Source organism: Phaseolus vulgaris, chromosome 10, assembly GCF_051622355.1.
Source record: "Phaseolus vulgaris cultivar YP4 chromosome 10, ASM5162235v1, whole genome shotgun sequence".
NCBI classification, from domain to species: domain Eukaryota; kingdom Viridiplantae; phylum Streptophyta; class Magnoliopsida; order Fabales; family Fabaceae; genus Phaseolus; species Phaseolus vulgaris.
In genome coordinates this window covers 32,908,903-32,924,532 of record NC_143507.1, presented here as the reverse complement: position 1 = coordinate 32,924,532, position 15,630 = coordinate 32,908,903, and the positions used below count along the sequence as shown (strand labels likewise).

The 15,630-nt window shown below is 34.1% G+C and overlaps 1 protein-coding gene across 1 annotated transcript; it reads right to left on the bottom strand.

Annotated features, from left to right (window-relative positions):
• Window positions 1–13,362: 13,362 nt before the first annotated feature.
• On the bottom strand, window positions 13,363–14,334 carry LOC150024735 (uncharacterized). Its single transcript, XM_090296132.1, has 2 exons — window positions 13,687–14,334; window positions 13,363–13,602 (listed from the first exon to the last, which is right to left on the bottom strand). The coding sequence occupies exons 1-2, from the start codon at window positions 14,158–14,160 to the stop codon at window positions 13,363–13,365; spliced, it is 714 nt and encodes a 237-aa protein (XP_090152258.1). The 5' UTR covers window positions 14,161–14,334.
• Window positions 14,335–15,630: the final 1,296 nt, after the last annotated feature.

Genomic DNA, 15,630 nt, shown 5'->3' with positions numbered 1-15,630 from the left:
CACCATGGGTTCCTCATATCTAATTCTCTCCCTTTGGTATTTATTCCACCAAGTTAAAGCATAAGCTGAAAATTCAGCTGCTACCAACTTCATCTTCTGCTCCTCATTGTACTCATTGCAAGCAAACACATGCTCCACTTTAATTTCCCACTCCAAGTAAGCATCAGGATCACTTTTCCCATTGAATGTGGGAATATTTAATTTTATTCCATCAATTCTCAGAGTTCTTTGTTCTCCATCATTTTCTCTTCTCCTCCTCCTATCTCCTCCTCTATTTTCTGGATTTACTTGTTGTGCTTGCTCCATTTGATCCAACCTCTCATGGAGTCCATCACTTTGTTGTTTCATTATCCTTTCCAAGTGTTGTGTTAAGGCTTGCATCTGTAGTTGAGACAGTCCACTATCTGACGGTTCCCCTGCCATGCTCAAGTAAACAGATTACAAATAACAATAAGTTTGGGCCTCACACCACTTTCTCACATGTTTACACTCAACACTTGTGTTTCACACAATAAGGCTTTTTTTTCTAATGATCACACTGCATTTTACCACTCTTTCTCTACTTAAGGTTCTTACAAGAATCAAGCAATCAATAATCCAGAATCACTTTCAAAAGTAGCAATCAGAATCAATTAAAAATAATAGTAAAGAACAAAATAGTGAAGAACAATTTCACTATCAACAAACAAGCAAGACAATAAAAAAACAGCAAGCAAAAACAATATATAGAGAAAATAAAATATGTAGACAGGACACTTTTAGAACTTTTAACAAACACCAAGTATGCACGAAATAAACACAAAGGTTTTCTGTTTTTCTATTTTTTTTTCTATTTCGTGAACAGTAATGAGGGAAAAAAAATTCAGGATGCACAATTATATACTCAAACCTTTGCTCTGGTACCAACTGATATGAATCCAAATAGACATGACAATAAAATTGGAAATTTAGGGTTACGGAATGGAATAAATTCAAAACAGTAACGATAGAAACCTGGATAAAGGAAGGCGCCACAAACAAAGTTTGATAAGCCTAAGGATGATCGCCACAAGAATTGGTGGATTCTTGATAAGATCGCAAGATACAGGGAAAAACCCTAGCAAAGAAACACTCTCTAAAATTATCAAAATATTCGTCCCTCTAATCTGAGTTTCAACAGTGTATAAATTACAAAGGTCTTTTCTTGTTTGTAAGAAAATAAGACGATACTACAATCCTTATATTTCAAGAATGATCATTTGTCCGCATCATTCCCTCCCTCTTGAGAAAGACCTTGGAGGATGTCCGCATCAAGTCTTCTGTTACGCATACTGCGTCGGATGGGGCGAGGGGGGGAGTAACTCGAGTCAGTCATCAGACGGTCTAAGTTATGATTGGGTTGATCCGTTTGTTTTGAAAATACCTACCAAGTTCAGGGATTCTAATACTCTAGATCAATTTTTATCTGAGACTTCTTTCGCTTGGATGCCTCTAGATTTGATTGTATCCCGAATAGGCATCCAAAAAACTTAAGATATTTTGGCCAGCAGCTCCATCAACTAGTCGGTCAATGGTCGGTAGGGATATGAGTCTTTAGGGCATGTTTTATTGAGATCAGAATAGTCCACACTCATCTGCCACTTACCGTTAGATTTCTGGACCATTAGACGTTGGCTAGTCATGTCGTATAGTGCGCTTTTCGGATGAAACCTGCTTTTTTCCCCGAGTTTTCATTTTTTCTGAGTCACTGGTCTTGCCTCCTTATAAATAGAGAGGCGATGTGTGATGATGTCGAGGCTCACCCCTGGAATGTCGGCGGCTGTCATGCAAAGAGATTGACGTTATCCATCAAGTTCTACTGACCAATATGTGGTCATCTGGGTTCAAGGACGAACCAATGTATGATTTGTGTTCATCATCGTTGAGGGGTAAAGGCTGAAGATCTTCGCCCGCTTCCTTTCGTGCGTCGTCAAACCGAGGATCTAGATCTACGAGTACGACCATATACTCCTTTACTTTGCTATGAGAACGGTTTTCTGCCAGACGTTCTCTTCTCTCCCGAGATTGGCCGCGCGGCGATGCTCTCCATAGTCGTCTGGTAGGTTCTATTTTTAAACTTGCGACATAACATTCACGTGAAACCTTTTGATCTACGTGGATTGTGAAGATGTCCTTAGTCGTGGATGGGAATTTCATGGCCAGATGAGGGGTAGACATTATTGCCTTGAAACGGTTTATGGACGACGGGCCAAGTAGTATGTTGTATGAGGTATTGGCATTTACTAATAAATATCTTATCCTTATGGTTTTCACCATACCTCTTTCTTCCCCAAACATGGTATATAAGTCGATGTATCTCCTGGTGTCTACTCTCTCGCTTGAGAATCCAACAATCTGCTTTTCATAAGGCTGAATCTCCGATTCAAGGATCCTCTTTTTCTAAAAGGTTTTCCAGTAAAGAATGTCCACTGAGCTGCCTTGATCTACCAGGACCTTAATGATTGGGAGACCGATGATTAACGGTCTCTTTGGGGAGACCGATGTACTACGACATTTATTTTGACAAATTTTTGGAAGTAACCCGCCTGGACGAGTTCTTCAACTTTGTCCTTCCAAGATTGACATCCTTCCGTTGTATGATCGTAGTTGCGATGGTACTAACAATGTTTGGACGTATCAGCGTTTCGTGAGATCTGTGACTGTTTAAGGGTCGGGATGAGTTCGACTTATGAATCCTTCCCCTTGGGACTGTGAGAGGTGTGTAACTGTGAAAACGGGGGTTGTGATTCTCTCTAAATCGGTCAGCTTGCTTTGGTTCGGGACAGTTGCCTCTATCTTTCTCTTTCTCGCTCTCCTTACTCGTGGTTTCAGTCTGGTGTACTTTATGGTAGTCGACATGCTCTTCGATCTGCATGAACTTCGTGGCTCAGGTTCTTAGTTCATCCATGTCTTTGGGCGGTCTCTTGATTAAGCTTTTTGTGAACCTGCATGGACGGATGGCCCTAACTAGGTGATGCATGGATATTTCGGGCATCAAATTTCTAATGCCCATACATACCTTGCTGAATGTCCATAAATGCTCGTAGGGATTCACCTTTTTTCTTGCTTCACATTGAGAGGGATAAGGACAACGTGTGATGCAGTCGACTGGTGGCATACTGTGTGATGAATTTCGTCGTTAGATCTTGGAAGTTCCTCATGGAATTAGTGGGAAGTTTGGTGAACCAACCGAGTGGTCCTTCTTGGAGAGAGGTAGGGAACACTTTACACCACAGCGTCTTGTCAGTTGTGTATAAGATCATTTGTGTTTTAAAGACGTTCAGGTGCCCATCTGGATCGGTACATCATAAGGTTTAATGGTTAATCCATTCCACACTGGAGGGAGTGGAGCATTGATTATCTCATTTGTGAATGGGTGCCCTCTTTGTTATTCTTCCTCGATCAAGTCTATATTGTTCTGAGAGGTTTGGTGACTTTGGGGATTTGGTTGTGTTGACAGATCTGGCGGTATGGCTTTGGATTGATTGGTTGTAGGGTGAGGTGTTCAGGATTGCTCTTACCGCTTAGGACTTCCGATTCGTCATAACAAATTCTCATTATGCCATTTTAGCAGGAGCATTTCTTCGTCCTGTCAGCGTCGATCCTTCTCGTGTCGGGGTCGATCCTCCTCGTTCTTTCGTTGGTTAGCGACACTTTTCTGCCGCAACTCCTCCATCTGCGCTTGGAAGGCTTAGATTAGGGCCATTTGTTCTTTTGCTAACCGGTCATGGTTGGCGTTGTTCCTTGTTGACACCATTGTTGTTTGTAATATGTTGCTGAAAACTGTGTTGTCTCGGTCCCATGTGATGGCATTTTCATGAAGTTCTTCTTGAATCAATGTAGAGTATGGGGCGGAAGCAATGAATGAGAGTGAGCAAGATCCTCCTAAGAGTGGTGTTGATCTTGTAGGTGCATGATAAGTATGGGTATTGAGTGGTTCGGCCAGCTCAAGGGAAAAGATGAGGGAATTGAAGTTTAGAGCCTAGGATTCTAGGGAGAAGCAAAGTTGAGCACAAATGGGCAGCATAACTTTACTCACAATAAACTTGAAAATACAAGGTGTAGGCTCCTCCTTTTATAGGCTAAGGAGGACCATAATGCAACCCTAATGCTAGCCAAATGAAATGTAAATGTGAAGCACATGGGTGCACATGGCACATGGGTGCACAAATGAGCACATGGGGAGGGGTGTGTCTAGTTTTTATGCTCACCCCCTCCATGGTCTTTCTAGAATGTTCACACAAATATGCTTTCTACACTACTCTAATTACTAAGCACCCCTAATGGGCCTTTATGTAACAATTACAAAGGTCTTCTCTTCCCAAAACCGTAGCTTTGACCCATGTGTATGTGAAGCTAGACGGTCTAGAAGGAATCCTCATCATGGCCTAGACGCTCCTTATGTAGCCGCTCCTCATCATGGCCTAGACGCTCCTCTTCATGGGCTAGACGCTCCTTTTTGAGTCTAGACGCTCCTCATCATAGGCTAGACCGTCTAGTCTTGGAGGCTTGGCTTTTATCGTGTGGTGAGCTTGGGCCCTCCTCCATCACCATGGTGGGCGCCAACTGTACTTGTGAGGACTGTGAGGGACCCAGACAGTACTTATGCTTGTTGGTGAGTGGTTGATGTGTCCGTAACCTTTTTTATGCTAATGATTCTTACTAATGACACTTGATAGCTACTAATGACAACTGTTACTTATTCAATGTTAGTGGTAATTGCTGGTAATAATAGTTATTTATTATGTTCTTTATGTTGTTATTTTACCTTGGACGGTCGTCCCTGACTCATTCGGTACCGTCCGGTACAGTTTGCATTACTCAAGCTAACATTCTTGCTTGCTTCTGCTTCGTCCTAGACTGCTCTCGCGGGTCATTCCCTCTAAGGCGGAACGCTCCCTACTGATTCAATTTGACATCCCAAAACTTCGGTAGACCGCTTAGCTTATTTCATCTTCAACACAAGAGCGTTCGTTCAGTGAGCTATTACGCACTCTTTCAGGGATGGTTGCTTTTAGACAAACCTCCTGATTATATATATATTTGCTTATATGTAAAATTCTATTAGGAATTTGGTAAGAAATTGTTTTTTTCATTCCTATATATGATTTATGTGAATCATCATCTAGATATATTAATTCTTAGAAATTATTATGAGTTGAAATGATTCAATTTTATTTCGTCGATGAAAAGTATTTTTACTATTTTTCAGAAATAAAAAGATAATGTATTATTTGTATCAAAAAATTTAATTTGTTACACATTAAATTATTTAGTAAAGTTAAAATCGGATATTTTTGTTTACTTGAGAAAGTTAATTTCCAATTTTCTGTGATGATTTTTGTTTTTTGAAAACTTTAGTTAAAAACCAATATCGGGAAACTATATTTTACAAAAAATATTGTATTTTTAAATGTAAATTAAATATAATAAAACATACTTTTTCAAATTTTAGATTCTCATAAAAGTATTTTTTTAAAAAGGTTTCTACCAAACACCCTAAAACAATGCAACATATTTACCTAAAATTTTATATTATCACTTCAAACACTTTTTTTTTACCGAAATATAGAAAAGTTCATCATCGGAGCCAACTTTATGTGAAAAATACTTTCTATTTCACAAAGACCACTTTATTTTTTTTATAACAATCATTATTTTTTATTTTTTAAAAATTCAAGTCAATATTCTAATAATAATAGCATATTTGTTTTCCATCAAATTAAACAAATCTCATTTCAAATTTTTACATCCACACATAAATTACTCTTCTTAATTCTCAAGACGTATGATATATGAGCATGTTTGAATTTGGTTTGTATAAATATTGAAACACTAGTTAAGAACCCTGAATTTTGGATAAAAATGATTATTTTTTTATTCAAAAGTTGAACCAATCCATATAACTTTTCTTTTTCTCAGAAAAAATAAAATAATATAAAAAAAAAATATTTCAAAAATATCCAAACCCATATACAAATAACAAGTCTTCACCAACCCATGTAACTATGATTATGATTGAAATTGAATTAAATTTTATGTTTAGTTGTTTATATTTGATTTGGATTCATTTGTACATGAATCTATTGTGATTAAACCTTTTAACTTAACTTAGTTGCCTTTCCGTCTTTCAATAGCAATAATGATGAGAGTTTAACTTTTCCATATTTTAATTGTGTGAATTGGATGTTTCAAAGGAACTTTATTGAAAGAACACCATAATGGCAAAAGCAACCACTTTTGAAGAACAACTATACCCATCTTGGATGTGAGTGACACAAACTGTGCAATGTACAAGGAAAATTAAAGGGTGATGAACCTCAAATTTAAGAGGGAAAATACAATGTACATGGGATTAAAACTCATAAAAACTCCCATAGTGTTCATGTACTTATTCATTGCATGTAGTTACTTTTTCTTCTTATTACCAGTTTCATTTTTATTACTACTTTATCTTTCTAATCAATACTACTTTTTAACTTATTTTGGTTCATACATTTTTCTTTAGCATTTTCCCCCGTGTTTTCCCATATATAATGTCAAATTTTATTCTACCTACCTATATTAACAATTGGACTGCTTTTATTAAATCTTTTAACATAGTATCAACTATACCAATTTTTTTTTAAATGATTATAATATTATTTATATTTTTTATTCTAAAGATATTTTTTTATTAGTAAAAAATTAATTATATGTATATATATAAAGCTTTCGTGTTAGTTACGCTGACCCTCAAATAACAACAATCATCTGAAAAAAAAAATACAAAAAAAAACGGGGACTAAACCAAAACTCATATGTTAACAAAAACGATACATATGTAGACTATATCTATTCATAAAGAATTCTAAGAACAGACTAGATGATAGCTTATTATACCAATGAAATGATTCTCTATGAATAAATCCTAAATTAGCCAACTTATCAGCACACACATTCCCTTCACGAAAAATATAAGTAACCATAAACCTGATTTTCCCACAATAATTAAGACAAGTATTTCATCGATTACGAAGTATCCACGAAACATTAGTCCTAGCAGTAAATGCAACACAAATCAAGGCAGAATCACATTCAAGTCATACATTAGTAAGTCTCATCTTTTGAGTTTCCTCCATATCATGTATAACTCCATAAAACTCAGCAATCATAGTAGTCTGAATTTCAAGAAACACAGAGAAAGCACCAATAAACTCCATCACACTCCCACGGAAAATACCTCCACAAGTCGCAAGCTCAGGATATCCCCTAGCAACCCCAACAATGTTAATTTTAACCTAGCCTGGTAAAGGGAACTCCCGTCTAATAGGAAGAGCACGAAGAATTTTACTAGTACGAGTATTAATACAATTAAACTTATATCACGTTGAAATCCAACACATCATTCTTCATTGAAGTTTTAGACGAATTTTAGTCTTAAATTATTTACCGTTAGTATTGCATTAGTGGTCAGTTTACAGAGCTGTTAGTATTCCTATTTTATAGCTTCTAGTAATTGTAACTTTATTATATATATTATTGAAGTAAATCAAAATGAAGGTATCAGTTCAACAGTTTTGCAATTACGTTCAATTAGTTTCTACAACTTTTTGCCTTTTGTTATTTCCTTCAATTAGTTTCTACACACATGATGATCATCAATAGGATTCATAACGGAATGTACTAAAAGTTGTGACTCTGAGCCCTTGGCTTGCATAACAGCAGGTGAATTCTTTACCATCCCCGATTCTGAAATATCCAAAGTGGGAGTGAACAACCCCTGCTTGGGTGAGGACCTATAATGATTTGAGGTATCCTCAAGAGGAGGCATATCTGCAAAATCATCCTCCCCTCCATATGTTTTATCAGAAGCAAGGTGACCCTGCATTAGCCCCGCTAGGAGCATCAGTTGTCAATTTATCAATAGGGCCTTCCAAGAGCTTCAGTTGCGGATCTTTCTTCCGATACTCTTTACGTTGTTTAGGAACCGTGACCCTCCCCTGTTCCCGTTCACTAGGAGTTGTCTTCTGAGAAGGTTTATGGTGAGGTCCAGAAACACGACCCTGATCATGAATCACGCAGAATTGAGCAAGCTCATGTCCAATCATCTTATAGTGAGAGCAAAATGGAAGAAGCCATTCATATTCCACATCAGATACAAAAGCAAAGTCTGAACATTTAATCAAGAGGTGATCGAGAAGAAAGGACAATAGATCAATATCCATCAGCACTCTAGCAAACAAACCCCTATTCTTTCTCATGGTATGATCATTCAAAGACAAAGAAATACCAAGACCTTTGGTGATGAAAAATATCGCCCTTGGTCTCCAATACTCCAAAGGAAAATGGTAAATTCTAACCCAGGCCTGAGTTTTAGTACTCTTCATAGTGACTGGAACAAAGTCTTTTTTTGTACAAGCAAACAATCTCAAGAAACCAGGAGATAACTACAATGAACCCATCCCGACGGTCCATCACATGTCTTCTAAAGAAGCGAACTCAAAGTCATAAAAACCTTTCCCAAAAGGAATTGCTTTCCACAGTCCAAGAGCCTTCCACACCGACTACAACTTTTTAGTTAAATCAAGGTGTGTGAGAGGTTTATCCCCCTTAGATAGAATAATCCAACCATGTAAATGGGTCTTGCAATCCTTAAGATCAGCCAAGTAATTTGCCTCATCAACCCAGACAACAACCATGTCTCCCTTAATATAGGATTAGGTAGTTGGGACAAAGGAATGTCACATGTATTTCCCAAAGCCTGAGCAAAAGTCTTCCTTTGGTCTTGCATAACAGATGCTTTCTTATTAGGAAACACTTCTTGATCCATCAAACAAGCCCATGGGATGAGGAAACCCGTAAAGCCCTTGCCATACTCAAAGGCTAACAAGCTGCCGACCAACCCACGGCTTCTGCCATCGTCCCACTAACCGCACCACCTAAAAATATTAACTTTATCACAAATGTTGATAAAAATCGTGACTTTACCACAAATTTCGATAAAATTTGTGACTTTACCATAAATTTTGATAAAAATCTTGACTTTACCACAAATTAGAACTGGCTACATGAAAAAGGTGGCAACTTTGGTTGTGTGCAATAAAATTTCCAAAAAGAAATTTATGGAAAGAATACACCTTGGATGCAGACGTAGAGAGTCGTAGTGCGACCACCAGCGTCTCGACTAATAGTCGCGCTGCCACTGACCAATACCCACGACCCCTGTGCCACCATTGTCCACCACCAAGCTGAAGAATGAACGACCACCCACACAAACCCTAGTCGCACCAAAACTCTTCGCAGGAGAGAGAACATGGCAAAAATCTTATCTCTAAAGAGATTTCTATCTTATTTTCCATATAATTATATATAATAATAATAATAATAATAATAAAATATTTAAAAAATAAAATCTTAAATCTTAAATATATTTATGTTATAAAATTATTTAATAAAAATAATTAATTATAATAATTAATTATAATTGTAAAATAATAATAATAATAAATTAGTTATTTATAATAAAAGATAATTTATATAATAATAGTACTAATAATGAAAAAATAAATATAAAAATAGTAATATTATTTAATATAAAAATAATTTTAAATATTATTTATTTTTATTAAAATTTATTTTTAATATTTTTTGTAATTAGATAATTTATATTTTTTTAAATAAAATATTTTATTAATAATATTTTAACATAAATTTTATATATAAATAAGTATCTTGTTTAATTAATTATAATATTATATTTTTAATAATTAAAAAATTAATTTATTATATAAAATTATTTTTTAAACGATTTTTATAATTTTTATTGTTATAGTTTAATTTATAATGAAAAATTTTATGTTCTGACAATGATAATTAATTCATATTTATTTTCAAAATTAATTATTTAACAGTATTAAAAATAATTTATAAAATTTTAGTTAACTTAAAATTTAAAATTTTTCTCACAAATATTACTCACAAACTTTAATAAATGTTTCTTACAAATCTACTTTAGATATCTTAATCTATCTTACTTTCTTCACACTTTACTCCACTTTACTCTAGAGTCACTCAAGTAATAACTCAACACTTCAAACAAAACATACAAAACCAAAAGAAACAAAATTATACCACATAAGTTAACTAATTTAACACTTCTAACATGTTTTAATTAACAAAAGAAACAATTATTCACCCTAATTTACATAAACTCATAAAAATTGATTATTCTACACTCTCTATAAGTCTAAACTAGCATGATATTTTTGATTCATAGCATTGACCAATTTCATTTATACAATATTTCACTTAGTATCAACATATTTTTCTAGTAAATTAAGAGCATGAGGGTGTCTGAAAAAAGTAATAAAAGAAACATGATTCATTGTAGAAAAATACAACTTCTCCATATCAAGACTCTCTTTGTACTATCTTGATTTATCTAGTGTTTCTACTAAATGGCATAATTTGTTTCTAAAACAAATTACTTGTAAACCTAAAATCTGAGAAAATTTAAAGATTTATTTTTTTAGAGAGGTGAAATTTAGATTGAAGTAAAAAATAAAATAGTTATAAATATTTAAAAAAAACTTTTTATTTATTTATTTTTCATTTACTTTAAATCGTATCTCTTAGTATAATTTAACCAAGTTTTATTTAAGAATTTAAAATTAATTAACAAATACTTTTGTAGAACTAAAAACAAGAATAGCTATATTTGTAGGGACCAAACACATATTTAAACTACCAATACATTATCAAAATTAATTTTGAGAAATTAATTAATTTAATGAAAAGAAAAAAACAATACTCAGCATGCAAAATGTGGTTTTTTTTTTCTATCATATTTTGTGCCAACACATACAAGATTTATTTATTTAGAGTATGTCTTCCTACATTAAGCTAGTGATTTAGGTCCAATCTATATACGCTTTTAATCATTAGGTCAATTCCTGAAAAAATTGAAAAAAAAAAGTATATATAGAAACGAGTTAATGAATATTACGTTCAAATATTATAATTTAGCAAGTTGTGAAGGGTGACACATCATATTGGTCATAATCATATACAAATATCAATCTTAAAATAATATTATCTCTGTTTCCTAACTTTCCTCCATTGATTAGTGTATGGTGGTAGACATGACAACGAAAGGTGAAAACTTTGTTCCTGCAAAATTTAGTAACATAAAATTCACATCACAGTTGTTATTTTTTTCATATTAAAATAACTATAAATTTCATAATCACGAAAATCTTCTCTAGAAAAATGTATATGGTGACTTATTATGTATATAAAAAAAAAACACAGTATCTTAGATCGCCTAATAAAAAAATCTACAATATATTTAATGGAAATGTTACTTAATACCTTTACAAATGGATTGATTCGTATTAGAGAAAATAAATTCTTCAGTCAATTTTGTGTTAAAACAAGATTTTTCACCAAACTCTTTTTTATTATTTTTATCTTCTTCAAAATAATGTATATTTCTCATTTTAATCTTTTGATGAATTTTCGTATTTTTCTTTATGATGTTTTAGTCTATGGCATTGTGTTCATTTCACTTTTTAATTTCAACTTTATCTTCATGAATATTTTATTTATTTTTTTACCTTTGTAACATCCCACTACATTTCAAGCTCTAACAATTAAGTCTTTTATAAAAAAAATATAAATTTTTAATGAAAATATGTAATACAAAATATATATTTTTTATGCATCAACTCATTTTTAAGTTACTTTCTCATTTGCTACATTATTTATTTAGTGTAAAAACATCATGATTGTAATTATATCACCGGAGAAAATGATAAGTTAGTAATTAACAAACTTTTATAATATAAATACATATTAACTAACATATAACTAACGTAATAAATACATATTAACAAACATATAACTAACGTAATAAATACATATTAACAAACATATAACTAACTAAAACGTGTAAGTTACATGTAAAAATCTAAAGCTACCACTAGTGCAGATAAGTTAAACAAATGCGGCTATTTTAAATTTACAAATGCGGTCATAGAACCGCATTTGATCAACACGCATTTGTAAATCTGGAATTTACAAATACGGTCCTATGACCGCATTCATAAATCACATTTACAAATGCGGTCATTTTAGGTAACCGCATTTGTATATTATTCTGAATTAGGGAGTGGGTTTGGGGTTTAGGATTTATGAATGCGGTCTTGGTAAAAACCGCATTCATAAATCACTATTTACAAATGCGGTCTTGGTAAATGACCGCATTTGTAAATAGTGTTTTTTTTTTTGGTACATCCTGTTTTGTGCAGAAACCATATATTTAAATAACCTGCATAATGATTAAACCCAGCCAGACAAATACAAAAATGTAGTAACCAATTGAAATCATCAAAATGTACATTTACAAGTGATCAAATTACATATAATAAAACCACTAATGTTGTTTACTTATGCTAGAGTTATAAAAATTAATGAAGTATGTGGACCAAGAATCTCTAACATATGAAATGCCTTCCTCACTCATTGGTGTTTCTTCTGTGAATAACTGCATTGCAAAGTTGACATAAATTAGTTTCTAGATATATATATGTTCAAGAATTATAAAAATGATTTAACATATACCTCCTTCCAACCAGTTTTAACACCTAGTCTTATAATGGTAATCATCCATTGCATAATGTAATAGCCACACTCATAGCTTCCTGGTTGTTTATTACACTATATAATTCAATAAAAAGTAATATGTTAGTATATTGATAAACAATGATAATAGAGAAAGAAAAAAATTACAAACCTTTACTCTTATGTAGTTCAAATTATTTGAACTGGATCGACCTTTTAGGATGTTATATCCACGCCATGAACTGGTTAATACAAAAAACCTCGTTAGTAGATGGTTAATTAGTAACATATACAAAGTTAAGTTTATACTATACTTACGTATCAATGATATCCTTAAATTTTGTGGGCATCTTCTTGTGTAGGGAACAGAACCACACAGCAGTCTTATCAACCATTGATAAGACAAGTAACTGCCAATGATGCCTATATGATCATTGAAAAGAGTTAGTAAATATTTAAAACATGAAATAATAATAATTGATGACATATAATTAAACTTACTCATTAATGTAAGGGCATAAATAAATTTGTTTTCCCTCTTTTTCCAGGATGTTAGTGATGTATGCTTGAGTCTCAGTTGAGTTTGGTCCAACGGGATTAGTATATGCAGGATCTACGAATCCATACATATTTTCCTTCCCCTCAGTGATACAGACTCTATGCAAAAACCTACAAGTTTTTAGTTAAAGCATAATCAATAATAATTTAACATAAAGTAAATTGAATAATAGGTAAAGATACTTACATCATAAAAAATTGAATTATACTTATATTGAGCTCCTGGTTCCCATATATAAATTCTGATAAATCTGTGTTGTAAATCATCAGTGGCAGTTCAGTGTTGATTTGAAAAAATGTATTATCCCACGGAACTGGAAAAGGATCATTGCCAATCTGACTAGCAATGAGACGTAGGGAAGCCATAGGATCGTCAACTGGAACCTCACGCTTCTTTTTCGGAGTTGGTGGCTGAAAAGGTTCCTACAAGATAAACAACATTTGTATTAAATTATATGTAATATATAAATATAAATAAAAAATAATATAATGAAACAAAATTATTACATGAGGTTCGGGCATAGATCGAATGAGCTCTCTGGGCCAGGCAACGAATGTCTGAAATGCATCGGCCACAGTGGTTACCTCATCTGAAGGTAGTGGAACACGAGCATCAGGAAATCGTACTTTTTCAACAGTTACCTTCGCCACATCAGGGGAGAGAGGAACGTTATGTAAGGTGGTGGCGTTTTTATAGACTTTTCCAAGTGCCACCACCCGAGGAAGTTTGCCGCCCACTACCAGTAGCTCACAATCCTCCGTCTGCCCATTGATATCATCCCCTGATGTTGGAGGAGCCGCACAACTCCCCTTTGTGCTCTTGGGAGTGGGACTAACAAGGGGTTCAATCGGCTCAGCACAAACTTGTTGCGATAGAAACTCTTGTCGCATTCGATCATTCTCCTTTTTCATCTCCAGCCACATCAAATCAGTCTCCTTTCTCATCTCCTCCATTATTTCTTCACGTAACTTAGTCTTCATTTGAGTTTCCTTCTTGGAGGAGGAGGATGGCTGTCGTTCTGAAACTCCAAAATAAAGTTTAATTCCGACCCCTTGTCCAGCGGCACGAACACGACCAGAGTGTTCAGGTCGTCCAATTGCTTCAACCAGGATATCGTGACGACCTTCAGCAACAAATGTACCATCGGATTCCAAGGAATCCTGCAAGAGTACACAAAAATCATATTTTCAATCATTAATATAATTAATGCTTTAAAAAAATTGAAAATAACAAAAATAACTTACAATTTTTTCGATTATAACCCCGGATTGCTCGGAACTTGGTGCACCGGACTTTTTAATTCGGGCCCTCTTCCATTTTTCATGGCGAAAAGGTGGTGGAGGAGAAGTGACCCCTGTTTCCACATTCTCAGAATACGTCCCCTGTTGAGATTTCTCCTTTTCCACCATCAGTGTTTGCTCAAGTTTTCTATACCCCGAACGAGACATAACGTGTGGGGTAAGATTCTTCAAAGCTATCTCTTGAGCTTTCTTCCAACGATCCTGTCATAATTGAAATAAACAAACTGAAGTAAATAAGATAAACTTATTAATGTTATATAAACAAAAAAGTTACTTCACTTACCATCCAAGCCTCATTTTCACGGCTTTCTCTAAAAAGACGCCATGTCTCTTCATCAATATGTTGGTACTTTAAACATGGATTTTCGTCTTTAAGGTCGCCAAAAATGTATCTCGATGTCAGTCTTGACTTAAAGGTACGAAATTTAAGTGCGATATTGGATAATATCTTTGATCGAAGCGGTTCCACATCAGGAATGTCAAAGTTTGCCTGCAAAATAACATCATGAAATTAAAATTAATTAATCAATATTAAAAAGCATTATATGATAACAATAATAATGTAAAGCTTACCAGAACATCCTCCCACAGCATGTTCCGATCAACCTCTGAAACCTCATCCCATGAATTAATCAAAATGGAGAGCCTCTCACGAGAAACAACTCCAAGATAGCTCATAAACTCATCTGCCTTAGGACCAAAAGCCACTCCAGTGTTGACGTCAATGTCAACATGTGTCTTCTCACCAGCAGCACGTCTCAATGCAAGACGCTTCAATCTAGTAGGTCCTCTACTACCTCGCCCAGATCGAGGTCTGACTGGAGTCTGGTCGTCATCCATGTCTCTGTTAAAAAAATTAGGTAACAAACATTAGTTAATGTGCATCGAATTAAAATCATATAAAAATAATACATAAAATTATAAATGTTTATTTACATGTTGCATGTGGGTTGAATGTTTATATGTAAATTCCTTCACTGTGGTCTTTACGGGTTGCATGTACATCATCAAGTACATCGTCATCTTTATTAGTTATCATTGGTGTGAATGAACGAGTTTCGCCATATTCAATATCATCTATGGCTTCCCCTTGTTTTTTCCCGTGTAAAACGACATACCAATGTTCTGACGTAGGATCTTTCACATAGA